Below are 25,978 nucleotides of genomic sequence, written 5' to 3'. Positions count from 1 at the left end.
TTTCATCAGGCAACTTCATGGGCGACGAGTCACCTGTGGTATGTCGCGAAGCTGTAGGGTAAATCGATCGATGGCGTGGTTACGCCACTCAACCCCACAACTGCACGAGATACCGTGACTGCTACAGCTGCCCCGCAGTAAGCTGTCGAGCTATACCAACCCACTTGATCAGGAGGCAAGTCGCAGTCACCGGATGTGGTGGTAGGCTCTGTTGTTGACGAGATGAGCCGAGACAAAGAAATAGACACGCGAGGAGACGAGGGCATGCTTGATGCAGGGGGATTGAACAAAGAACGACAGCCAGACTGGCTTAATTGGGCGAGCCGAGGCTTTGCCGCATACAGAGCCAAGCTCGGGGAAGCAACGGATCCATGACGAGCAAGGTGACGCAGAGCAGGAGCCAGCAGCGCGCAGCCAGAAGGCAAGCCAGGGAGGCAGGCGCTATGCGGTCAGTGGGCAGCTGCCAGTGGACTGCGGGAGCGCGGACAGTGGGCAGGTACGACTCGGCTTCCCCCAGCCAGAAGCTGGTGGCTGCTTAGGCCCAAAAAGTACAAAAAGGGCGGGTCCTCCCACCTATTTTCGCGGCAGTTGCGAGCAGATCATAGGACACGCTTCTGAGGCTCCGTGGGCACAAAGTTGTACGGGAGTACTTTTCGTAGGTATCCGTACCTTGGCCCTACAACCCTGACCTTGACCTGAATTGCCTGTTCCGGTCCTGTACTGTACTAGTACCGGCCTGACGCAACCATCTTTTTATACCGACTGCTCCCCCAATAGCCGTCCCGTCCAGCGGGCCATTGTATTGGTACTTGTTGATACCGGGTTGATCGTCCTAGTAAGCTATTACCTACCTCTATCACCTACCTTAACCTCGCTCCACCCTGAAATCCTCCCCTCCTCCGCTGGCGACTCACATATATCCCAGACACGCGTCGCCGTCTTCTCGTCTCCGAAGCCCACCCCGCCCTTTGTGCGACACTACGAACCCCTCCTGTGGTTGCATTCCATTGGCACAAATCGACCCCCGATCTCCCGCCTTCTATTTTCTTTCTGACCGATCCCATTCATCGCTTCTTCCCCACGTCATTGCTGGTCAGGGTAAGCTCGACCCCTTGCCTACCTTGTTTTTACGCTTCCCTCCTGACAGAACACCAAGCAAGCATCATCGATCGACGTCGGAGCGGCAAAGGAAAGGCAAACGCTCAGACCACATACCACGCCACTGACCCATCGTGTGAACTGGCCACGTGCAGCGCCACACTTTGCGGATTAGCGTTCCAGCGCATCCCCGATTCTCCGGACGCGCGCCCGTCCACGTGACCCAGCACAGCCTCTTTTCCCGTTTGCCGTGGGTCCGTTTGCGGCAACAAGGGCAGGCGCGACGCAGGAGCCACTTAAAGCTGAGCTTGAGCTTGTGAGTGCGAGAGCTCCCGCCAGCCTTCTTGTGTCTGTGCCAACTGCGTCACTCTCTCGCGCGTCAGTGCGAGCGTGAGCCTTCAACAACCACCCATCCCATCGAAAGAGACATCGCCGGCCATCGAAGAGTCAAGCCATCTGACGCGACAAAGAAACGACGGCCTTGTGGCTGCTGCTGATCGCATCGTCGCGCCCTTTCTGGGGAGGCCATGGGCTAGGCTGCAGCGCCGATGCTGAGAAGGATCAAATCGAGGGCTTCTCTTCAGGTACGTTGCTATCTATGACGCATCATGAGCTGCGAAACGCGACTCACGTTTGCGGCTCTTTTCCTGGCTGTTGCCTGTCCGCTGGCTGGTCAATTGCTATTTGAATCCCGAATGGCGATGTCGTATGAACGCGTGCTGACTGGACTCTTGCAGAAACACATCCACCGAAACACCACCACCTTACGACGTTGAAATAACGCCTCAAACATGTACGACAAGGTCGTGCCTATGGGCACACGCCTGCACTACCCCATAACCATAACAAAACTCCTCAAGTCCCCCGGCGACTCAATCAAGAAGCAGGAGAGCATCATCGAGTACAAGTTCACCTGGAGACGCAGGATCAACGACGACGAATGGAGCGACGAGACGACCTACACTGAATTTGACAGTCCTGCTGAGGGCATCCTCAAAGAATGGCGCGTCAAGGAGGGAATGGTCATTGGTGCCGACGGCCCTTGCATGCTGGTCGAAGAGTCTTGCGGCCATGAGGTCCAGATTCAAGGCATGTGCAGTCTCTGCGGTGCCGACATGACCGAGACCAACTGGGCCAGCGAGGAACGCGATACCGACCGTGCCATGATCAACATGACCCACGACCAGACGGGCCTAATGGTGAGCGAGAGTGTCGCCACCAAAGCCGAACACGATACCCAGAAGCGTCTCCTCCGCCAGCGCAAGTTGAGTCTTGTCGTCGATCTGGACCAGACCATCATCCATGCGTGTATCGAGCCCACTATCGGCGAGTGGCAGGGTGACCCTTCAAATCCCAACCACGAGGCCGTCAAGGACGTCAAGAGCTTCCAGCTCAACGATGATGGCCCACGGGGACTGGTAAACGGTTGCACCTACTACATCAAGCTACGTCCTGGCCTGGCCGAGTTCCTCGAGGAGGTCTCCAGCATGTATGAGCTACACGTCTACACCATGGGTACACGCGCGTATGCCCTAAATATTGCTCGCCTCGTGGATCCCGACAAGAAGCTGTTTGGCAACCGAGTCATCAGCCGTGACGAGAACGGCAGCATTACTTCCAAGAGCCTTCAGCGCCTGTTCCCTGTCAGCACCGACATGGTTGTCATCATTGATGACCGTGCCGATGTGTGGCCCCTAAATCGACCGAACCTGATCAAGGTAGTCCCATACGACTTCTTCAAGGGCATCGGCGACATCAACTCAAGCTTCCTACCCAAGCGACAAGATCTCCTACCGGCCCCACCGAAGCCGACTCCTATCGCGGCTGCTAAATCGGTTACCAGCGCTGGCAAGGCATCGCCTCTCGACGAGCTAGTAAGGATGAGCGGCGGAGACGATGCGGCCAGCCTGAAAAGCCAGACCGAGGAGCAGGAGAAGACGCTAGAGAAGCAACTCACCGACCGACCGCTACTACACATGCAGGAAGAGCTGGATAAGGAGGATGAGCATGGACAAGACCCCCAGAATGGAGACTCGTCACACAGTCATCACCGGCATCTGCTGGTTGATGACGACGAGGAGCTCATTACTCTCCAAGACCACCTCACTGACATCCATACGGCTTTCTACGAGACGTACGACAAGAGACGAGCGGAGCGAAGACAGTCGGAACCCACACACCCACCTGGCCACAGCAAATCCCGACGGAGGGCATCCGTGGATGACGGTGTTGACCTATCTATGGTCCCGGATGCGGGCGATATCTTGGACGAGCTAAAGTCTAACGTGCTCTCTGGTCTAGTGATTGTCTTGTCCGGTCTCGTGCCCTTGGGAGTCAAGGTTGAGGAGTCAGAAATTGGCATCCAGGCACAAAGCTTTGGTGCACAGGTTCTAGATAGCGTCTCTAAACGAGTGACGCATCTTGTGGTTGCCACGTCGCGACCTCGAACAAAAAAGGTCCAACAGGCGGCCAAGATCTCGAGTATCAAGATTGTGAACCAGAACTGGCTCATCGACTGCCTAAGCCAATGGCGGCGCTTGGATGAACGACCTTACTTTCTGGATATCCTTGAGGCGGACCGAGAGAGGAGCGATGACACCACTGAAGTGGCATCTGAGGAAGACGAGGAGGATGAGGCAGAGGCAAAGGACCTCAAAGACTTTGACTGGGATACGGCCGACAAAGATTTGCAGGAAATCCTCGGCCTCGATGATGACGATGACTCGGAGAGTGGCTTTGACAGTGCTGCCAACTCGGACGTGGAGAGCGACGGCACGGACGGTCTTCCGAAGCAGGGCACTAAGCGAAAGGCTCGTGCCGACTCTGATGAGTCGGATGATGACGGCTCTTCTAGCATTGCAGGCGAGAGCGTTCTGGCCAAGAAGCAGCGTGTGGCAAGGAGCCGAGGTGCCTCAACACTACGGTCAGTACGCACGCCAAATGGCGAAGACGCCGATGAGGAGGGTACTAGCCTTCCGACGCCTGGCCCTACTGGAGACGAAGGCACGGAAGGTGACGACAGAACACGGGTCGTCACTGAGGACCAGGGCGAGGACTTTGACGATGACGATCTGGAGCGCGAGCTGCTGGCGGAGCTGGAGGCGGCTGGTGATTGATACGGGGGTAACTAGGTGAAGATTGACGAAGTCGAGGAAGAAGGAGGAGTTTAGAGAGCCAAGGAATCAGCTGGGAGTTTTGTGTATGTCAATGTAGTATACCCCCGTTTCGGAAGGATGGGAGATGGTAAATGGAGCAAACAAACTGTTTTTGGCGCCATACTTGACAACATAAGAGGTGGCTTAGGGGCTTTGTGATTTCAGTGTGACTACAGATGATAGGGTGGGTTGTAGATGATAGTGTGGACGATGTAGATAGTGGGATGCGCTGAGCAATTGCGCTGAACATAGAGAATGAGACTACCGGCGTTAATACCATGTCTAATCTCCGTAGTGATGATTCGCAATGGTTAAACCTGGAGGCTTGGGGTTTGATTATCAAGCTCTAATGAGTGAAGTGGTGACTCTGCCATTTTTGGTGCAGAATGAAGCCCGTCGGAGGAATCTCACCGCGTGCTAGTGGGCCACTTCCGGGATTATGTACTATCCCGTGCTAACAAGTCCTGGTGTAATAAGCACGCGGCCGCGATAGTCTGTAATACAGAGGTAACCCGCTCCTCGCCGGCCGGACATCCGCCCGTGTCTGCGTTGGTTCCTCCCCGCCTGCGAAACGTCACCGGGAAGGAATTGTGGCGTGGACAGCAGGATGGCAGTTTGGGGAGATTGAGGTGTTGTATATATATAAGGGGATGGTTTCCTTTTCTTGATGGCATTATGGACAGAGACGCACCGGCACAGCTTCAGACGCAGCTTTAACATCTACTAGGAACTTGACGCTTGGGTTGATTGATATCGATTGATCTATACGAAACGAAGCTACACATTCTTATAAAATGACTTCTTATTGCGGCTTCAGCCCTGAGAAGGACCTTCCCGACCTCTCTGGCAAGGTTATCCTCATCACCGGCGGTATGTTCTCTTTTCGTTAACAGCAAAGCCGTAACTAACATGCCGTGTAAAGGCACTCGCGGCGTTGGAAAGACAGCCCTCCTCCACCTCGCAAAGCACAACCCAGCACACGTGTACTTCACCGGGCGCAACCAACTCGCCGCAGACGCCGTCCTCGCCGAGCTGCCGTCCAACGTAAAGGGCACCTTTCTGCAGTGCGACCTCGCGTCGCTCGAGAGCATCCGCACGGCCGCCGCGGCCTTCACGGAGCCGCGGCTCGACATCTTCGTGGCCAACGCCGGCATCATGGCCGTCCCCGCCGGCGTGACCGCGGACGGCTTCGAGGTCCAGTTCGGCACCAACCACGTCGGCAACGCGGCGCTGCTGCTGCGGCTGCTGCCCGTGATGCGGCGTACCGCCGAGCAGCCCGGCTCCGACGTGCGCTTCGTCGCGCTGACGTCGCTGGGCTACCGCGGGCACCCGCGCGGCGGCGTCGACTTTGCGACGCTGCGCAGTCCGCAGGAGGACATGGCGCTGGGCGCGTGGGGCCGGTACGCGCAGAGCAAGCTGGCGAATATCGTCTTCGCGCGCGAGCTGGCGCGCCGCGAGCCGCGCATCACGAGCGTCGCGGTGCACCCGGGCGTCGTGGCCACGGAGCTGGTGTCGACGCTGGGCTTCTGGAACCGCGCGCTGGTGTACGTGACGAACCCGCGCGGCCTGATGACGCCCGAGCAGGGCGGCTGCAACACGGCGTGGGCGGCCGCGGGCAAGGGCGTCAGGGAGAAGATGGCTGCTGGGAGGGTGGCCTTCTTCGAGCCGGTTGGGAAGCCGAGTGAGGGCGGTGCGGCGTGTTGGGATGATGCGTTGGCGAAGGAGTTGTGGGAGTGGACGGAGAAGGAGGTTGGGCTGTAGGTGTTTAGATATGATCTTGTGGGTAACTTGGCTGGGTTAATAACCGTCACGTTGTGGTTGAGCTGGTTGGCGATGGTGTTTATACATCCTGTGTCAGTTGTCTGTCAGATTCAACTTGTTCGATAATCGATAATCCTGCTTCACATTAGTTCTCTCCTCACAACACATCTCAAAACTGGGATGAGAAAACACAGGATAGATGTTGTAAGCCTTTCTCTTCATCTTCCTCTGCTTGGTTTCGGGAGCCTCAGCGCAACCACCAGTGTCAAATACATATATACACACACGCAAAACAAAAGAGAAGTCCCATTCTCTTGTCATCCCCAGCGTCCACGCCTCACATCCCATGCCAACCCGTTTTTTGCCCAATCTGTCTAGTTGGTCGTGGGAGGAGGGGTGACGGCAAAGGTCGGTTTCACAAAGCTGTGGACAAATACATCAGCACAAACACATACAGCGAAGAAGAGGACATCCGTAAAAAACTCACCGGTCAGTGTGGTACACCTTGGCGTTCTCGCCGAGCAGCTCCTTCTCGCGCTTCTGGTCGGCCCAGTACCGGCGGACCTGGTCGCGGTCCTCCTCGGCCTGGAGCAGCGGGATCAGGTTGATGCGCGCCCACATCTTCTCGCGGCCGAGCTCGTTGGCCTCGCGCATGCCGTGGACGAGTCTGTACCAGCCGTAGCTCATGATGGCGCCCATGCCGAGCAGCATGATGCCGGGGCGGAAACCCTTGGCGGGGAGGTTGCGCTGTTGAGGAGGTTAGTTGGGTGGTGGTTTGGGGTGTTTTGTAGCCAATTGGTCCATGTTGTCCAGGTTCGACCTTCTCTGCCAGTGTATTCCATCTCTTCCTCTTCCTTTTCCCTTCTTCTCTTCCGTCATCCCTCCTTCTCTTCCGTCATCCCTCTTTACCGGCTCGGCTAGGAGGACAGAGGCTCTCGCGAGTCCCACGGCCCATACCATTCTCCCCATTGCTCCGCCTCCACTCAATCAAACCACCCACTTCTCCTAAAAACGCACCTTGTACTGGACGGGCTCGTACCCGCCCCGGGGGGGCATATCCTGGGCCATGATGGGCAATCTGTTTGGGGTTGGTTCGAGGAATTGGCCGGGGCTCAATTGCGTCACGGCGACGTCGAAAAAGGTTCGTCTGGCTACCCTGGACCCTCCGTCGGTCGTCGATTCGGGGCACAATGGGCGGTCGGGCGGTTTGTCGAGAGCGATTGTTTCGACGAGCGTGAGGTGATTGTTTTGCGAGGCTCGATTGATGATTCCCCAATCGCCAGAACGGCTTTCCGGATTACGTAAGGTGGGAATTGTGGAGCGGAAAGCTGAAGGGCGGCCGGGGGTAGAACCGGGGGGTTGACTTACCCTAGAGCGAGGGTGGGTTTGGGAGCCAGTAGATTCGCACGGATTACGAAGGGAGCGTTGGCGCGGGTGAAGCTATTCCCAGGTGTGTGTTGGGCGATGCTGCAGACGTGACTGGAACATGGTGATGGAAATGGAAGTGAATGTGGTCCGAATACGGTTAGACTCTTGTTTTTTGTTCCGCAACTGGTAGTTGTTTTGCTCGGCAGAGGACAATGAAGGGTTGATGCTCGAGGAAACGAGCTTGCCTATTGTAAGTGTGAGCGTTGTGTTGACTGTTGAACGAGGTTGTTGGCAATGAACCCACGTCTCCATTGGTAGCCATTCATCCTAATTAGTACATTGTTTGCTTGAATAACCGAGAACAATGGCTGTTGAGCATGTTAGTCAGGCGTTGCTCAACCTCTGTTTGCGCGCGTTCTCACATCCATCTCAGGTGAACAACTGGTGAGCAGCACCCAAAGATATTTAAACAACCGCTCTTCAACACTGCCATGAACACATATTCTTCCCTCTCCAACTCCTCTGGAGTGGTCAAACACCATCCCATTCCTCGTCCAAACTCTCTTGGCATCACCAAACACTCATCTACTTTCTCGTCTCCCTTGGGGGATCACCCTTGATCATGGCGCCTCGTACCAACAACGGGCAGCCGTCTGATGCCAGCAACGGGCAGCCAGCTACCGATACTGGGCAGTCTGTTGCCAACACCGGACAGCCATCTGTCACCAACGCCGAACAGCCATCTGGCACCAACAACGGGCAGCCTGCTCCCAGCGCCGGGCAGCCCTCTGTCGCCAACAACGGACAGCCTGCCATCGCCAACACCGGGCAGCCTGCTACCACCACCGCGCAGCCGCCTGTTATTGTCAACGGGCTGCCGCCACACCGACAGCGGAATCAACAGCGACAGCGCCAGCAACAGCGACAGCTCCAACCCTCTCCGCAGCTCACCTACCCCACCAACAAAAGCCCCATCGTCCCCGGCTCGGCCCAGCTCGACGCCGACTGGATCGCGGCCTCGCGCGCCTACGACGTCTTCAACATGGCGCTCCCGGCCGTCAACACGCCCGGCTACATGGAGACCTGGTCGGCCAAGTGCAACCACATGCAGGCCAACTTCTGGGCCGCCCTCGACCGCGCCAACCGCGCCAGCCGCCCTCCCCGCGGCGACCGCGGCGACCCCGAGGCCCGTCGCTGCTGGCACTATCACGACATGCGCGCCATGGTGACCTGGTTCCGCCGCTGCTTCGGCAAGCCGCAGCCGGAGGACGACCCAGCCGCCCACGCCGACGGCATCTGGCGCGACGTGCTCCTGTCATCTCCTTGGTTTGACTGTCCCGACTTCATGGACCTGCTGTGGGAGGTTGCCCGCGACCGCAACGGCAACATGGTGCTCAACCACCTCGGCCAGGGCATGGTCGTGGAGCGGGATCCTCGCAAGGCCGAGCTGGAGGAGCAGTTCCTCGACCGCTGGTGGTTCCGCGTTGCGCGACTGCCCGTTCGACGCTGGCCCACTGGCGATGTTGTCATGCCCCTCAACGCGGGAGACTTCTTCCGCATCTATGGGCCGTGGGCTAGCCTGTGGCCTCATGTGCGTGATCCCGATCTGCTCTACATCGACTAGACGGATCCTTCATGATGCTAAACCGGATCGAGTTGAGTCGAGAAGGAACCGACAGAGTTGAATCGACAACAACAAAAAAAGATCAAGTTGAGTCGACAACAACGGAGACGAACGAGTTGAGTCGACAACAGCAACAGAGAGAGTTGAGAATTTCGGTGGGGGTTTAAAGCGGGCTGGTGGATGATGGAACGTGGACGGAATTGATAGACATCTCCCCTTAAAGACTTGCTGCCCCCCCATAACGTAACTTGCCATTCGTATCCAGTGACGAGTCGTAGTCGGAGTGAACCTATTGTCATGTAAGATTCCATCCAGTCATGAGTAGATACACACCAATTGCCATGCCCTCTACCACGTCAAGCTAAACATGCACCACCACCAATAATACACCAAAGCACCTCGATGCCCTGGGCTCTGGAAATGCATTCTCTATCATGGCTCTAACGTGTCAGCGTCTATGTCCGTGTCTCATCTCATCACACAACCCAAAAGTCGAGTCTGAAGTCACCCATCCAACCGACGTCCAGACTCCCAACATTACAATCCAAATGATGCGTTTGCGTCGTAGACCAGCACCAAATCTCCCGGTTTCCCTTCTTTGCCCGTGAATTATGTCGCCACATCCGACGTCTCCAGCACCTGGCTTCCCGGCGCCTTCTCACTGGGACCCGTCAACCCGTCACTCAGCTTCTTGGTGACGTGGTCAGGGTCTGGCTCGTCTCTCCCAACAAATGTCCAACTCTCTTCCGTTTCGTCGTCCTCAACAGCTTCGTTCTGGCTGTTCTTGCCGGCCCTTCGCTTGATCAGACTCTTCGCGTACTCTAGATCCCGATATATGCATTGGATCGCCGTGTCAACACCAGTCTCCTGCATAGGCATTAGCTCATTATTCCAAACAGACAAGGTCAAGGTCAGACTTACACTGCGAATCTGCTCGCCAAGGACCCGTGCCTTGACAATCATTCGCTCATTCCGAGTCACCTCCCACAGTGCTCGCCCAAAGCTATTGGTTCCCCACTTCTTGACCCAGACACCGACTCCAAGATCCTCCACTCTGCTGGCAAAGAAGAACTGATCTCCAAAGAAGGGTCGGATGATTGTAGGAATTCCCGCTCGCAAGCTAGCTCCAGTGGTACCTGAACCACCGTGGTGAGCAGCTGCGTCAATCTGCCGGAAGAGCCAGTCGTGCGGTGCCGACTTGATGACGTGGATATCCGCTGGCATCTTGGGCTCTTCAGGCCGGGCCTTGTTCGGGTCATCCTTGGGAGAGATTCGGTCAGACCAGCCCTTGGAGAGAATGCATCGGACGTCGGCTTTCTGCACGGCGTCGATGACCTCTTGCGTCATCTTGGCAGGATCGTTGACGATGATGGATCCAAACCCGACATAAACTAGCTTCTTGCCGTCTGCTCTCGCCTTGTCGATGAAGTCCTGGAGCTCCTTGGGCGGTTCCCACTCACCACCCTCGTCCAGGAACCAGTATCCAGTGACCCTGATCCAATCCGAAAAGTCCAGAGGAGGCGCCACAACGCTGGGGCTAAAGTTGTACAGGAATGGGACCTTGTTCGGCTGCATCTTCTCCAGGCTCGTGTTGGGCAGGCCAAGGGTATTGTTTCTCCATCGGTTAACCTGGTATGCCGTGGCCTTCCAGAAGATATTGTCAAACATGACATAGGTCATGTAGTTGTATGCGCCTCCCATCTTGTGCTCCGGCATGATGAAGGCGTGGGGATACGCTCGGGTACGCGTCCATGGCATTGTAAATGCCCGGAAGTAAGGGATGCCCAACTTCTCCGCAATGTGAATACCAGCCATCGCCGACGGAGACTCGATGAGCATCTCTGAGCCCTCGCAGGCTTTGAATGCCGAGTCGAGCAGATCATCGAGCCATCCTCGGAAAGTCGAGTTTGCTTCGCGAAGGAAAGACCACGTGAATGTCCCGTTCTCGATACACAAGCGCATCAGCTCGCCAGGGTCACCCTCAACCCGGGCAAATTCGATGCCATGGGACTCGATCCAGTCCTGGAACTCGGCATGGGTGGCGATGCGAGGCTTGTGGCCCTCGGCGAGGAGGCCTTTGCATAGCGCAATGTAGGGTTGAACGTCTCCTCTGGATCCGATTGTCAGACATGTAATCTTCATCGGGCTCTGCGGCTTAAAGGCCAGAGCCGAGCAGTTCGGGTCGTCGAACAGGATGGTTGGCGCGTTGGGGATTCCTGATGTCTTGTGAGGAAGTTCCAGCTCGTGGTCTGGAAACTCATCCTGTCGAACCGACTTCAGCGCGTCGCGTTCTGCTATGTAGGAATCCTCCTCCTCCTGCTCCTCTTGGTCAAGCATTCCAGACTTTTCGAGATATTTAGTCGTTTCCAAGCTCTGGAGGAGCGTGATTGCGCAGTCGTCTCGAATCTCAGCTTTGTTGAATTCGAAGAACAACTCTTCATGCCCTCGAATGACTACAACTAGACCAGAGTAGCCGAACCGGAAACCCTTCTCCTTATGAACAGTTTCGATGTCCTTGAGAGGGAGAATGAGCTTCGTCCTCGTTCCTGGAAGCAAGCTTCGGAAGCAGAAGGACCGGTCGCTGATGTAGAACTTGCCATACAGGGGCAGCACACGCAGGATGTGGCCGAAGTATGTGGCTTGGAGCTTTTCCGTCTCAGGCAGAGCGAAGTGAGCACGGAAGCGGTCCATCGAGACTTGAACCTTGCCATCGGCGTCCTCCTCGAGATCATCGTCATCCGTTCTGAGGCCTGCAGGCTCGTCGTAGTGCCTGTGGCCACCCTTCCACATGCCCGACACCTTCTCCACGTATCCCATTGACTCTGTAGCAAAAAGTGAGCCCATGCGTACACTTGTCTTGCTCAGATACTCGGCAAAAGCATTCGCCCGTTGAAGGGGATAGGCGCCCATCTTGGTAATGTTCTGTAGGGTGGGAGTCCCTGGGCGCTGAGCATCGAAGCTGTCACGCTGTGTGCTGTCACGCTGCGTGCTTTGCATGGACCCAGTTGTCGCAGCATGTGCTACGGGATGCGGGACGAAATTTGACGACGAATTCCGGGGTGTCTGCTTCTTGGCCCCAGAACCTACCGTTCTGCTAGCCGACGCCGATCTGCGCATTGTTGGGCTGTGGAAGACCTCGCTCCCTCTGAGGATCTGGCTTGCCGAAGGGTCCTCGTTGGAAGAGCTGGCCAGGTTGGAAGATGCAGCCAGATTTGAGATGCTTGGATCATCAGTGGATGACTGAGCGAACGAGTCCGTAGAGTCTTGCTCTTGCTTTGGCGTTCGATTTCCATCTCGATGTTGGCGGCGTGTTCCACTGAAACTCCTCCTCGGGCTTTGCTCTCTGATGAGACTGGACACGTCGAGACTCCTGCGCCCTAGTTGCCTGAATGCATCTAGGCTGGCCCGGTATGGCATTTCGGAACTAGCTCGGGGGCTCATTTGGCCAGGCGATTGGGGAGACATGGGAGATAGAGTGGCCTTGACTTGCCCAGGCAACCTTCCTGTGCGAATCTTGTCCACATGGATGCTGTGCCTGTTTGAAGTCGGCGGTGTTCGTCTTGAGGGCGGCTGCAACGAAACTCTGTCTTCCGGAGTTGCGAGAACCTTTTCCGCGTTGCGGTTTCCAGCGGAAGCATCTTCAATGAGGATCTTGAGGACATTGATGGCTTCCTTGCCAAAGCTGAAGAAGGAAAAGAAATACTGTGATAGTTAGTCATGGCCAAAGTAAGTGGTTGCTGGATAGGAGAAACATACCTCATCGATGGCATATGTCTCGTCATTATCAATGACACGAATCTTACAGGTATCCGCAAACTGGATCATCTGGGTATCTTCGATATCAATGACGTTCTCAATGGGCAGAGAGATCTTAACGCTGTCGCCATCGTTATGGCTCCGGAAGATGACGCGCTGTAGGCTCTTGACCCACTCCTTGGCACTAGGAGCACTGTCGGCCTTGAAGTTGTACGTTCGGTGATGGGTCACGACGGAAAAGTGCACACCGTCCTTGTCTTTGTCGGTGATGTTTGCTGAGATACCATACCGGAGATCGATTTGGCCGTGTGGGAAGTAGAGGTTGGTGGAGTCGCGGTAGTAAGCCAATACGTCGCCCTTGAGTCGAAACCAGTAGCGGTTGTACTTGGGGTTTCGCTTTCCAGTCTTGGTGAGATATCCAGACTTGGCAACATCATGCTGTTGACTGGTAAGTAGGATTCCACAAAGGTTAGATGAACAACATACAGCTTTCTTGGGGAGGTAGGCATAGAAGCAAATATGCTTGGACGTGATGTACATGTAGCCTTGGAGAAGGACGCTCTGCAACAGCCAGCAAGGATACTCTGAGGTATGTTAGTGATCATGAGCGAAGCCTGGAAGAGAATAGAATCCACGAACCTTCGATGACTTGCTCTGGCTCGTCAAATTCGAAGATCTCCATCAACTTCTTGGCCAGTGGAGGGAGGTCGACGCTCTGGCTCTGGCTGCTGACATCAGAGGAGAGCCTCTCGACGTCAAAGCTCGGCCGGTTGACCATCTCAGCCTTGGCTTCAAGCATCCGGCTCATCATAGGCGCCTGCCGGCTATCATGGCGGGTCAGTGTGAAGGTGGGAGGCGTTGATGCACTACTCGTGCTGGCCTCGCTCGACTCCTCGGCTTCCTCCTTTGGCGCTGATAGGCGGCTTGAGTGTCGCTTTGACTTGGGGAGAAGTTTTGGCAAGGTAGGTAAGGAGCGCAAGAGCTTGTGATCAGAGAACTTCTTGCGGCGACTACCTTTTTCTTTGGAGGACACCTTGAGGACCGAGGTCTTAGCAAGGTCATCTGCCCGGGTATCCCGCCGAGTGGTCCCGTGGCCCTCCTCCTCGTCACTGCTGATGCCGTCGAAACGGTCATTAAAGTCGACGCGGGACCCGGCAGCAGCAATAAGGCCAAAAATGCTCTGGTTCATGTTCATAAACATGGGCGGCCCTTGGCTCGGGGCATCCTGTTCCTCGGCCGAGTCGTCGCTGTCTCGTAGGGGCTCCGGAAACACCGTGGCCGTGCGCTCTTCGCGCCGCTTCTTGTGAAGCTTCTTGCTCACGCGCTTTCTCATATCATCGTCACCGATACTGGCCCGCGAGGGACCGGCGTCTGATTGAGGAGGCATGGCTGTGAAGATCGGATCGGGCCGGGCGAGGAGGGTGACGAAGGAGCGCGGGGGCGAGCGTCAAGCAAACGGCAGTGTCGGGACGAACGGGACCGGATTATCGGGGAATTGTGGGCGTCGCTATGAGGAGAATATCGAAGAGATGAGACGTGCGCAGAGAGAAACGAGGGGCCGCTGTTCGTGATTGATTTGCGCCGTGAAGCAACGTCCGCAATCGCTGAGACCAAACAAAACTATCGTGAAGGAGTCGCCGGATTGGACATGGGATGCCGACCCGCTGGGGTGGACCCTGTTGGATTGCAGTCTCCCGAGGGAGAGATGGCACAGGCTCGGAGCGAGGCCAGGGAGATCGTCGATGCGAGACGTAGAGAGAGTGATGTTGTCGGAGCGAGAACGACGACGAAGATCGCATAGACGCCGCTGTTGGGACTCGGGATGAGGTAACCTAAGGTATTACCTGATTCGGCGATAGATAGTGGAGGGCGCTCGAGGCCAGGGCGCATTCAGCCTGTCCTTCAGTGGACTGCTATTAGGCAACTTAGGGACTTGGGTGCCTACAGCTCAGCGCGTGCGGCGGGGGACGCGCGAGTCCAGCGGGCCTGTAGTGGATGTCACAGCGGAGTGGAGCGCCAGCTACCAGGGAGGTGTCACTGAGCCGGTCCCTTGTGGCTTGTGCTTGTGGAGCAAGCGCCGGCCATGATTGGCAGGCTGCTTGTCGATAATGCAATGACGCCAGCGGGGCGCTGACCCGGTCTGCCTGGCTGTCACTCTTGACCACCACCATCACATGCAACCCGTTGTTCGCAGGTCAGAGGACCCGAGATAAGAAGGGCTCAGGGGGATTTCCCGTCTTTGTCGTCGTTTGGAGGGACGTGATGGACTGATCATCTGGTCCCGCCGCTTCCGAGGCGTATGAATCCCCTCTAGCTACTTTGGATGCATTTGGGGGACTGCTGGGAGTGATCAGATCACGGCGAGTGAGTGTGTGTGCGTGAGAAGCATCGAGTCAGCTTCAGTCCGAAACCACAACGGTAGCATTAGTTTGTACAGGGATATCTGCATGTCGTGTCTTGGCATGCCGCAGCTCGCTTCCGGCGCAGCCTCGCTTTCGGTCCTAGCCTTTTGGTTGCTCTCGAGGCAACAGTGCCATTTCCCGCCGTTCGACATAATTCAACGAAACATTCCATCCATTCGTACCGTTACAAGACATCCAACTCCCGTAGGACATCAAAGCCAGCCAGCCATCTATCCATATACATGTACACATCCACTCTTTGTCAGATCCGCCGGACTGGGCTACTGCCAGAGGCACAACTTTCCACTAGCAGTGGCCCCCGCGACCCAGTCCAATGTGGGATGGAAATGAGCTACGGCTGGCACTGCTGAGATACCATCACCATCCAACTGGGCAAGTTGACTGCCATCTGAGGCAAACACATCGACAAACCGATTCATGTTTCCGATAACGAATTTCTGAATTCCGTCGTTCGGCCTCCTCTGCCACTGCGGCTTGAGGATCGTCACCCAGCGTCCCGTCTGGTTATTATGTCGAACAGTGTGGCTGGGCGTCATCGCTTTTGAGTCAATGTCCTTCCCAGTTTTCCAGCTTCCCGCTTCTGAAAAGTCATAGATCTTGATCGTGTCATCATATGAAGACGTGGCAATGTGTCCACCAGGACTCCATGAGGCATGCGACACTGACAAGCGCGACCCGTGCTCCCCAATAAGGGCAGGGTGTCTCAAGTCCCCCTTTCCAGTGATCTTTCGTAGATCCCAGATTTTGAGAGTCCGGTCCAAAGATGCGGTAGCAACCAGGTGAGGCTGTAGGGGATGGAGCGAGAAACCTCCTATCTTCTGCTCTGAAAGGGTCCAAATTTCCGCATCATCACCAGGTGTCCTCATATCGTAACGGCCGACGCCACCATCTAGAGTGGAAAAGAAGAGCAGATTCGGCTCCGAATCTGCCATGTCCAGTGCCGAGATGGGCAACTCGTCGTTTGCGTCTGACGGAGCATACATTTGGATAGAAGTCTCTTTCTCTAGATCCATTTTTCGAATTGATGAATCATATGACGCCGAATAAACGCTGTTCGTGTCGTGTTGGGAAAACACAAACGACGTAATTGTGCGGGAATGCGTCTTGAAAGCTGAGATGTTGGGGTCCGGGATACGGGCGTCATCGTCATCATCGTCAACTTCTGGAGCTGTCTGAGATGCATCGAAAACACCCATCGCGCCTTCTTTATCTCCTGCGAAAATGATGGGCTTGGATTCGGTGGGGTGAAATCCAAGGGCATAAGCCCGTTGGGGCGTGATCTTGATTTCTGGGTATGCCTGTTAGAATCATGATTGCGACAAGGGCTTCAAGAAATTTACCGTTAGGCGCCCAATGCTCGTATAACTTGAGTCCTCCCATCCGCAACCTCAAGTCTTTGAGTCCTTTGTCCGTCGTTTCGGTCAAGTCGTCTTCCGTGAAAGTCCTCACACCGGGTTGCGCGCCTCGGATAATGCCTTTAAGACCTCCAATTCCTGCCACCCACTTCTTCCCGTCCACAGTTATGTCGCCGAGGTTGAGGTCACCGCTGACCCTCATCTTTTTCGCTTTGGCCTGCTCTGCTGCCGTCTCTTCCTCGACTTTCATTTTTCTTTTGAGGGTTTCGTTGTCGGCGTCGAGACCAGCGAGTCGGGAGCTCATTCTGGTTGGCCGTGAGCTTTCCCGCTTCACGGGAGTGCTTCGAGTCCTACTCTTGGCTCTCGTTGGTGTCGATTTAGGTGTCGTTTTAGGCGTCATCTTCTTGGCCACAGCGGCGGCGTTATTCAAAAGCGCCTGGTTAGTCGCTATATTCTCCAGCCGACGACGCTCGAAGGCGCTCATCGGCGCGCCATCCCTTTGGGGTGGCATTGCGACTTTGGTTCTGTTGCTTGCTAGAACCAGGTTGAGAAAAGGGAGTACAATGAAACAGAAGTTTAGCAACAGGAAGGAATCCTCGAAGTAGAGGGATTTGTTGCCAAACTGGTGGATTGAAGACCAAGTCCGCGTTGAGAATTGAGAGAAACAGGCAGAGATCGCGACTGCGCCAAGGGTGTGATGCACGGTGCAGAGGGAGCGCGACTTGGATTAATTGCTTTGGCGCGAAGTCACGCGCTCGTGACCAGGCACGCGTTTCAATTCCGAAGATTACCCGCCGGCACCCTTGTCCATTTTGGTTCAATTTTCGAGATCTAGATCAAGAAGCTGAGCAAGTCTTGCGGATGAGACAAGACAACAAGAATCTAGAAGCAATCAATTGATTGCACTTGGAAAAATGCCTCCTAATTTATTTCCCTTTCTTTACCGGACCCGGACTCTGCAACGGGCTTGCAGACGTCCCACTTCATTTTTCCTCGTTCAACGAGCTTCCCTTGCTACTCGACCCAAGGATTCCAACCCAAACCCCAACAGGGCCGACAGTTCTATTCCCTTTGAATGGGACAATGAGGAGCACGCCAAGGGCCATGAATCTACCCTCGCAGCTGAGGCGAAGCCCTCGACAATCACCCCAAGTGAAGTGGATATCTTCAAAGGCATCTTTGATGAGATTGCTCAAGGCCGCATGCCAAAGCCGAAGAGACGGCCTGAGTTTCCCGATACAAGGGCGAATCGGTTCCCACCAAGTTTGATAGATGGTGCCGACTCTGACGCATCGGGTGACCAGCCGATGGCCAGCTCTATCGTCGACCAAGCTCGTGGCAGTGAATTCAGCGACCAGTTCCTGCAGCGCTACCCTCAGTCCCTGCGGACCGCCGCTGAAGTGGCTCTGGGCAAGTTTGAGCTGGCGCCGAAACGCCCACGACTCAGCGACATGATTGGGTTGGATGAGGCAGAAGCCAAGCAGATGGCCGAGTGGAAGCGCTATGGCGAGATCCGCAACCAGGAGAAGGAGAGAGTGGATGCGTTGATGACGGCCTGCCGGAGCGATATCGAGCTGTGGCACGTCATGGAGAAGGAAGTATTTTCTCTGCCGGAGAAACTTGGTATTGCTCAGGTTGCTGAGGTGAAGTCGGCAATTAGTCGGGGGAGGAAACCGAAGAAGCAGACTGCGAAGGAAGCCAGCACGGAACAGCCCGAGAAGCCGGCCACGAAACGGGGGAAGAAGTCGAAGAAGCAGGCCAGCACTGAACAGCCAGAGCCAGTAGCGGTGCCCGATAGTGAAGAGCCCGGCACCATGATTATGGACGTCCATGGACCTCTTTACCCTCACTACCTTGCCACTGGGCTTGGTCTTTTCGACACGGCCTTCGCCCAGCCGTCGCCCCTGGCATTCAACATCCTCCCTCGCATCAGGTCGCTTGGCCTACCCTCCTACGTGCTGGGAATCTCTACGCCCCTGTTCCATAAGCTTGCCCAAATCCACTGGAACCGCTACGGCGATCTTGTCTCTGCTGTTGAGACCATGGAGGAGATGAGGTCGGTCGGGCTCTATTCTGACCCCGACATCGAAACCCTTCTCACGCAAATCCGCGAACAACTCCATGGTTGCGCTTGGGGTGCGCAGGGTCGCTTCGTCATGGCAATGACCGAGCTGCCTCCCTACGACAGCAGCCTGGACAACCGACTGGAGGAGCTCGCCAACTACACCATCTTCTCATTCAAGCAGCAGGGTCTTCAGATACACCAACGACAGGAGGATGAGATGGAGCTGGACCTGGGACTTGAGGAAGACGAGGGTGAGGGTGAGGGCGAGGGCGAGGACGACAGGAAGCAACACTCTTACTGAGAGTATCGGGAGAGATGTACGACTGGATGAAGAACTTTGTAACACTGATGTATCACCACAAAAAGGAATTGGGTCGGAGTTTAAGGGAGAACTACGTGTAAATCACCACTGGCTGTGGCCAAACTGTATTCTAGATAGACCTGTATGAAACCCAAAGACGACACGCTGGTATTTAATTACTCTCGCTGTTCAACCTCATTGTATTCGGCGCTCGCGAGATTGAGTTGTTCAGTGGACCTGGTGTAGGCTCGTGGAACTAAGATCGGATGGGACAAACTGACATGCGACCATCTCGTTTTTTGTATTGCAAGACCTAATTCCAAGACAATTGCCCTGATGCCAATATGTAGCTTCTAACAGAGCTGATGTCGACGTTCTTCGATCCCCATGAACACTAGAGTTATTATTAGATGTGAAGAAGACAACAACAAGAACAAGCCTCGTGTAAAATGTTATGGACTCTTTCATGCATGTGGAGCAGGCCTAGAGAACAGGCTGAGCGGCGCAAGATCTGGAACGGAGAGGTGTGCTCAAAAAGAGGATGGGTGAAATCCGTCAAATCCCGTTTCTTTTACCATGTCATAGGGAATTTACATAAAGCCGTGATTGCATCCAGACAGTATGTAGTCATTGTTTTGTCGTTCGTACTCCGTGTTCGGAAATCCAGCCGGCGAGCTAGTATGGGTCGAAACGCCAGCAAACGGGTGCGGCAGGGAATTCATGATGAACATCTGAATGCTTCCAAGTAAGCCGTTTGCCGGACAAAAATATCATCGGACATAAAGGGAAGAATTTGGGGCTTGCTTAGCTGAGAACCGAGAAGTATAATGAAACTGGATCGTGATTGATGCTTGCGAAGCCATCTGGATCAGTTATCAAGCAGTCCAGACGTCCAAACTCATTAAAGTCAATACTAAGGCCTGAAGACGCATAGGAAAATGAAGAGAGAGGAGTCTGTGTTTGATCATCGGCTTTCAGTGGAACAGAAGCAATCCCCTTCTCCACAACCCTTGGTGGATGGCAACTACCACGGCTCACGGCTTTGCCATTGCTACGCCTCAACCCAAAGTTCCATGCATCCAAGAAGCAGTCCTATGTTTGACCTTGTCCTCCCAACCTGTCTACGCGTACAGGCCTCCAACGTGGGGAAGGGATGCTGACAAGCCGAAGTCCCCTCCCCCAAAATAGGGCAAAAATCATCCTAAAGCCCGCTTAGCGAGGCTTCGCTGGCCTTGCTCGGCGGACGTTAATGGCTGTATTTGGGTCCTCGGCCAACAGGCAGTCTTCCCTTAGATGGTAGACGGCCGAAGACTTCCGGCTTGGCAGGATTCCTACGAAGCGGAATAGCATCTGGCGTGTAGGTCGCTTGATGCCTTGATCAGCCGCGGCGAGCTATAGCTAGAGATGACAGAGGCGCTTACTGTATGCCGCCAGTGGGGAAGATCCTCAACATATTTGGACTCAGGCTCTGAGGAGTTGGACCGACGGCAGTGTTCGGTAAGGCCTCCGCGCGGCCGGCCAACATTTTTGGTCAGCAGCACTATTTCCACCGCCACTTACCAGAGAATTCTATCTTCGAGTGCAGAGGGAGTGCGATGGTCAGGCAGACCTTTTGCAAAAATTGCCGAGGTGCTATTCTCGGCAATGCACTTGTGCATTAATTGCAAATGCTGGGATTCGCAAGTCCACGCCCGATCAGATTCCCCCGACGCAGAGTCAGGTTGGGGGCGGATGAGTCGTGAGCTAACAGTTCTGCCTAGAATGAAGTGGTATTGGTCAAGGCAAAATTCAGCTGGAAATCATCTCTGAGATAGGCAGTCTTTGTGATTATGGCTTATGGACAATGCTGAGTGAGAAGCCATTTCGCCGAGGTGACTACTACGTGAGCTCGCCCCAGCTGTCTAAGAAACGTCTTAAGATTGGACGCGATTCATAGTATTTGCAATGCCCAATCCGTTTTTGCCTCGCCGGTCAGCCCGGATCAGATGAGGCGGCGGGGGCGACGAGAAAGTACCAAGCTCGGCACTTGTCGTGCTCAACACCATGGTGGGTTGCCACGCTGCAACGCAGGTCTAGATTATTTTTACAAGACTAATTTTAAAGCTACGAGACAAATATGCAAAAGAACTGACAACGCAGCAGATATCATACCGGCCAGTTATATTACACAATAATACAGCACGTCAATCCCGGCGGTGTGGTATGCGACAGCACGTGGTTGAGGGATCATCCCGGGAGTCGACATGGCCAGGGCTAAAAATACGGCCATCCTAATCCCATTCTAGATGAAAACGGTCGGCCGCTTCGGCTGCTAGACTGGCAGTTCCCCAGATTTAGAGATCGCGTCGTCCATGCACAGCGCTTTCGGGGGCGCAGCAGGTTGGGGGCTAGTCTTAGCCACGCTGACAGAGACACCAAAATTTCTTGCCTCTTCCACGGAGTAAGCGACTACGGCAGGCGGGCCCAATCGCGGAGCTATAGCAGGTGAGCTTTGTCGTGGGGCGGAGGGGCTGACTTGGGCTCGGAGAAGTACTGCTCCGGAGAGAGCTCCCTTGTCGTGGCGGCTTAGGACGTCGATGAGATGAGCAGGGCAGGGCCGAAGCCTCAAGCGAAGGATCGCGGAATGGTTGCAACCCGGAGGCGAGTGTGTTGGGTGATCCATCAATAGAGCTTCACTCGAGGATCACCATGTTCAATTATCTATATAATGTGACGGTAGGCCATCTCAAACGGAATTCTCATCATCACCATCACAACAATCAACAGCCTCACATTGCAACCAACACTCTCCTCTTCAATATCATCTCAACCTCCCAACATCAGCATCTACCCAAAGAGATTCAAAATGTTCTCCTTCAAGGCCCTCACTGCCGCCGCTCTCCTCCTGGCTGCCAGCGTTTCCGCTGCGCCTACTCCTACCACCTACGATTACCCCGATGGCACTGTTGAGCTCACCGGAGTCACCCACTCGGTCGTTGCCGGCCTGGGCGGTCTCCGTTTCGACCCCGACAACGTTGTCGCTGAGATTGGTGACATTGTCGAGTGGCACTTCCTCAAGGTGAACCATTCTATCGCCGAGTCCAGCTTCGCCGAGCCCTGCAAGCCCCTTGCCGACGGCACCGGCTTCTTCTCCGGCTTCAACTTCTTCATCCAGGACGGTCAGGCTCCCGACGTCTTCCAGATCGTTGTCGTCGACAAGCTTCCCATTTGGTACTACTGCCCCCAGACCAAGGGAAACCACTGCCAGAGCGGCATGGCTGGTGTCATCAACCAGAACTTCGACAACCAGGACTTCAGCCTGCGCCGCTACAAGGAAGTCGCTGCTACTACTGGTGTCTCCATCGTTCCTCCTTACCAGCAGGGCGGTGCTGTCATCCCCAACCCCAACCCCAACGGCGGCTTCTAAGCAACCAATTGGTTCTTGGATCGAGAGGCGGATACAAGCAGACGGGGCACTTTCCTTTAATCACGGCATGGCAATGCAAATAGATGCATGGATGGGATCAGGGATTTGGAATTGCATTTTGGGGCGTGCTTAACTGGGTTTTCTATTCTTGATACATTCCTTACACTTCATAGTACATAGTACTATTTGTTCTTCAAGCAATTGAAGATAAATTGATCGCGATTCAATGAATTGTCTCTTGCTCTGAGTGCCTCATAATGCCAACAAGTTCGGCCGATACGATGGAGGAGAAAACTGAGGAATGACCACGCACAGAATTAATTTAATTAAGCCGATATTATTGCGTAAAGAATTTCTTTCTAGATGGTTTCAAGAATTAGATACAGAACAATCCTGGCCTTCTGGAAGCCGCACCAAGTAGCGGGGCACCACTACGGCACGGCGGGGCATGTGACAGTTCGCCAATCGCCTCTATCCTCACTTCGTCTCAATATGACGCCGCGTTCTATTTACTCAATCCACCAACCACAACGAAAGACACTCAGATCTGTGGCACGCTTCCTGAACACCGCTTTCTGATTTCGCGGGGAGAGTTAGCACTACAGCCTGAAGCTACTCCTTTGTTGACAGAATGGCAGAGGACTCAAGCCCTTCTGAGGATGGAGGCTTACCAATGCCCTACTCATGCTACGAGTGCCGCAGTCGCAAGTTGAAGTGCGATCGCCTGAAGCAGGGATGTACTCGGTGCGCTCAAACAGGGTCAAAGTGCCACTATCCTACTTCACGGAAGCCGCCTGTCATCACCGTAACAAGACCCAAGGTGAAGGAGTTGGAATCTCGATTGAGTACGTGTGTGCAGTTCTACCGACACATCCGATGCTGTCGCGATCGCGACATGGCGCCCGGTGATGGAAGTAGAGGCTAATCATAGCCATAGAGGACCTGGAATATCGATTGAAAAACAGCTCAGACAATGCGTCTTCGTCCTCGCAGCATTCTCTGGCGTCGTTTGAGAATGACCTAATTGAGACCGGCCGATTCGAACAACTGCCTCCCCAGGCTGTTGTAGAGGAATTGTATGTTTTCCGTTTGGAAAAGTATTCATGAGCTGAGTATTGAAAGGACAAACGTCTACTTTACAAACATTAGCAACGATCTATCGATGCTGCATCCATCGCGATACCTTGCGTCTCTCTACCTCCCCCCTCACATGCAGCCTCCAATGTGCCTCCAGTACGCCGTCATGGCCTTGGCAGCGACGTTTTGTCCGGTCTACAACCACCTCGCCAATGCTTTCTATCGCCGGGCGCGCTATTACTTTGAAGCCGACCAGATGAAGGTTGGTTGACACAAGTTACTGGCGAATTCTTGCTGACAGGCACAGGGCGAAGGAGAGCATTTTGTCACACTTGCTCACACACAGTGCTGCCTACTTATGGCGCGTTTCGAAGCAACGAATTTATGGTTCTCTCGGTCGTCCATGAATACCTCCAGATGCGTGCGCTTGGCCCAGATTTTAGGCCTGCATCAGCTTGATGGCGAGGGAGGGCTAGGACCGACTCTACCACCCCCCAAAGACTGGTGCGAGCAGGAAGAGCGTCGGCGGACGATGTGGGCTGTCTTCTGCAATGATAGATATACTAGCAGCACCACAGGATGGCCAAGCCTACTGGATGCTCGGCGGGTGAGAAGTGACAGAGCCGGCTTCAGATCATCTACTGACAGCTCCAAAAGATCCAAACGCTGCTCCCTGCATCCGAGGAGGCCTTTCAAGTTTGCATAGAGGAGCCTTCGATTTCTTTGGCCGACGCCCTGAGCCGCAACAATTCAGCATGCTCCATCTATGGCTGCAAGATCCTAGCTGCGCACCTCTTCCACGAATGTCTTGACCACACCTACCAGGTCCATCCTGATCCCGATCCCTCAGACTTCCAGAACAGCGTATTCTGGAAACGCCACCAAGATCTGAATAACGGACTGGCAAGGGCCTTTGTAACCCTCCCAGACAGCCTCCGCACCCCAGGGATCAATAACAATCGCGAGGCGGTAGTCATCAACCTCCAGCTTCACACAGCGACCATCTGCCTCCACCGCATCGGCGTAGCGAGGGCAAACAAGCATAACATTCCAAGAGAAATGTTGTCAGGCACGCAGGTGAGGCTTCTCCCTGCGGCGCACGAGATCTTCAACATTGTGGCCTCTCTTGCGGATGTGAATGCCATGTTCCGAAACCCGATGGTGGCGTTTGCTTCGTACATGGCGGGGTTTGTGTTTCTGGAAGATTTCCTCGACTCTGGAAACCAGCAGAGTGAAACTAAGATGAGTTCGTTGATGGATTTGATGGTGACCATCGGCCATCAGAACACGGTGACTGCGTCGCTGGCGGTTCAGATGGCCCATGCAATGCAGAGGACCGGCATCGATCCCTCGGCCGTGAGCAAGGTATGGGAGTTCCCTGCGTCATAAGTTTTATCTTAACTGATGCTAATGCATTGGGTGATAGGTCACGGGTCTGATGTCGAAGATGATCCTGAAGGGTCCATTAATGGCCAAGCCTAACGAGGCGGCTGGCAGTGTGGTGTTCTGCCCGTTTGAGATGCCAACGGAGCCGGCAGGAGTTCCGGCAGCATACCCAACAAGCGTGTAGGGATGGCTTAGTGGTGATGAATTAAGCCTTCCTGAATGAAGAGAAATACGAGGGATGGATGCTGGTAAATGTGGAGTACCCACTTGAGGTCTTCAACACTCGCTAGATCAACGCAGACCAGGTGGACAACCATCAACAAAACCCGTTCAAAATTGAGCTCACAAATAATGAGCCATAAAATATGTATAAAATGTAAGAAAATATAAGATATCTCCCATTCGCTACTCTGCCCGCGTGTTGCTGCCTGCGACCTTGAACCTGCACACATCTCCACCCAGACTCAGAGCGGGCCCTTACGTAAGCCACATACAGTCATCCAAATGAAAATTCTCGCCGCGTTGAATCCTCTCTTCCTTCTCTCCTCAAGCCATCGCCCTTTTCAACGCTGCGTTTCCATGCTACAAACAGAGAGACGAGCGCAAGCCAGTCTCTCAAGACGCCGATTCGTCGGGGTCGCCTCCTCTTGCATGTGGGAAATTCGGAGTATGCTTCAACGTCGCCTCCCGCCTCGCCACTCCCGCGCAAGGGCCCGTCCCTACGCGGATTTGGCTTGGACGGATAGGTCTGCCAGTAATGGCCTTGCGTCACTCGACGTTTGCAAATGACATCAGAAATCTCAGAGCCTGGGCCGTCTCGTGCATACCCGCAAGGGGAAGACGGGTGCGCGTCCCAGGTCTCTATGGGAAGTCTTTGCGGAGCTTGTTGGGACTACAACTGAAGTGCGATACGCGGCGTCTTGTCTTCTTGGGGCTTGCCTCGGGAGGCAGGATGACTCAATTCCGATCACTCTGTCAAGGGCGATGGCTTCACCTCTTTTCTTCTCAGGTCAGTGCTGCATGGATGTCACTATGAACAAGGATACTACTAACGATTTGGAACTCATCAAGCAAGTAAAAATGTGTCGAGAGGAGTCCAACGTGCCTCGTTTTTATTGTCATTCAGTCATTACTAGTCCTACAGCCCAAGCTTCTGAGAAGCTGCCCGTCCATTGTGATCCCCAACCACGCCCGCCAGTACTG

General features: G+C 54.7%; 9 protein-coding genes across 9 annotated transcripts; 6 read left to right on the top strand and 3 right to left on the bottom strand.

Moving 5' to 3' along the window:
• Positions 1–371: 371 nt before the first annotated feature.
• On the top strand, positions 372–4,214 carry BGZ61DRAFT_497704 (uncharacterized protein; the record flags this gene model as incomplete). The annotated part of the gene is made up of 2 exons (XM_046251188.1): positions 372–383; positions 1,902–4,214. 2 exons carry the CDS (start codon positions 372–374, stop codon positions 4,212–4,214), a joined length of 2,325 nt encoding a protein of 774 aa, XP_046098923.1.
• Positions 4,215–4,845: 631 nt separating this feature from the next.
• BGZ61DRAFT_556649 (oxidoreductase) lies at positions 4,846–6,201 on the top strand. Its single transcript, XM_046255665.1, has 2 exons — positions 4,846–5,123; positions 5,176–6,201. Exons 1-2 carry the CDS (start codon positions 5,048–5,050, stop codon positions 6,012–6,014), a joined length of 915 nt encoding a protein of 304 aa, XP_046098922.1. The 5' UTR covers positions 4,846–5,047; the 3' UTR covers positions 6,015–6,201.
• Positions 6,202–6,388: 187 nt separating this feature from the next.
• BGZ61DRAFT_497702 (GRIM-19) lies at positions 6,389–7,082 on the bottom strand (the record flags this gene model as incomplete). Its single annotated transcript, XM_046251187.1, has 3 exons — positions 6,389–6,437; positions 6,502–6,761; positions 7,032–7,082. 3 exons carry the CDS (start codon positions 7,080–7,082, stop codon positions 6,389–6,391), a joined length of 360 nt encoding a protein of 119 aa, XP_046098921.1.
• Positions 7,083–8,004: 922 nt separating this feature from the next.
• Positions 8,005–9,006, top strand: BGZ61DRAFT_537205 (uncharacterized protein; the record flags this gene model as incomplete). The annotated part of the gene is made up of 1 exon (XM_046254500.1): positions 8,005–9,006. The coding sequence occupies one exon, from the start codon at positions 8,005–8,007 to the stop codon at positions 9,004–9,006; it is 1,002 nt and encodes a 333-aa protein (XP_046098920.1).
• A 460-nt stretch (positions 9,007–9,466) lies between these two features.
• BGZ61DRAFT_107716 (uncharacterized protein) lies at positions 9,467–14,265 on the bottom strand. Its single transcript, XM_046236897.1, has 5 exons — positions 13,402–14,265; positions 13,249–13,346; positions 12,763–13,200; positions 9,928–12,708; positions 9,467–9,873 (listed from the first exon to the last, which is right to left on the bottom strand). The coding sequence occupies exons 1-5, from the start codon at positions 14,147–14,149 to the stop codon at positions 9,616–9,618; spliced, it is 4,323 nt and encodes a 1,440-aa protein (XP_046098919.1). The 5' UTR covers positions 14,150–14,265; the 3' UTR covers positions 9,467–9,615.
• A 974-nt stretch (positions 14,266–15,239) lies between these two features.
• BGZ61DRAFT_107701 (WD40-repeat-containing domain protein) lies at positions 15,240–17,241 on the bottom strand. Its single transcript, XM_046236896.1, has 2 exons — positions 16,526–17,241; positions 15,240–16,473 (listed from the first exon to the last, which is right to left on the bottom strand). The coding sequence occupies exons 1-2, from the start codon at positions 17,049–17,051 to the stop codon at positions 15,446–15,448; spliced, it is 1,554 nt and encodes a 517-aa protein (XP_046098918.1). The 5' UTR covers positions 17,052–17,241; the 3' UTR covers positions 15,240–15,445.
• Positions 17,242–17,387: 146 nt separating this feature from the next.
• On the top strand, positions 17,388–19,075 carry BGZ61DRAFT_459565 (uncharacterized protein). Its single transcript, XM_046246930.1, has one exon. The coding sequence runs from the start codon at positions 17,455–17,457 to the stop codon at positions 18,904–18,906; it is 1,452 nt and encodes a 483-aa protein (XP_046098917.1). The 5' UTR covers positions 17,388–17,454; the 3' UTR covers positions 18,907–19,075.
• A 2,402-nt stretch (positions 19,076–21,477) lies between these two features.
• Positions 21,478–22,464, top strand: BGZ61DRAFT_459564 (uncharacterized protein). Its single transcript, XM_046246929.1, has one exon. It carries the CDS (start codon positions 21,752–21,754, stop codon positions 22,310–22,312), a length of 561 nt encoding a protein of 186 aa, XP_046098916.1. The 5' UTR covers positions 21,478–21,751; the 3' UTR covers positions 22,313–22,464.
• A 340-nt stretch (positions 22,465–22,804) lies between these two features.
• BGZ61DRAFT_459562 (binuclear zinc transcription factor) lies at positions 22,805–25,183 on the top strand. The gene is made up of 6 exons (XM_046246928.1): positions 22,805–23,157; positions 23,250–23,388; positions 23,435–23,651; positions 23,697–23,996; positions 24,047–24,754; positions 24,816–25,183. The coding sequence occupies exons 1-6, from the start codon at positions 22,944–22,946 to the stop codon at positions 24,957–24,959; spliced, it is 1,722 nt and encodes a 573-aa protein (XP_046098915.1). The 5' UTR covers positions 22,805–22,943; the 3' UTR covers positions 24,960–25,183.
• Positions 25,184–25,978: the final 795 nt, after the last annotated feature.

Source organism: Ilyonectria robusta (genome assembly GCF_021365365.1).
Source record: "Ilyonectria robusta strain PMI_751 chromosome Unknown BGZ61scaffold_23, whole genome shotgun sequence".
Lineage (NCBI taxonomy): Eukaryota > Fungi > Ascomycota > Sordariomycetes > Hypocreales > Nectriaceae > Ilyonectria > Ilyonectria robusta.
This window is presented reverse-complemented; position numbering and strand designations above follow the sequence as displayed.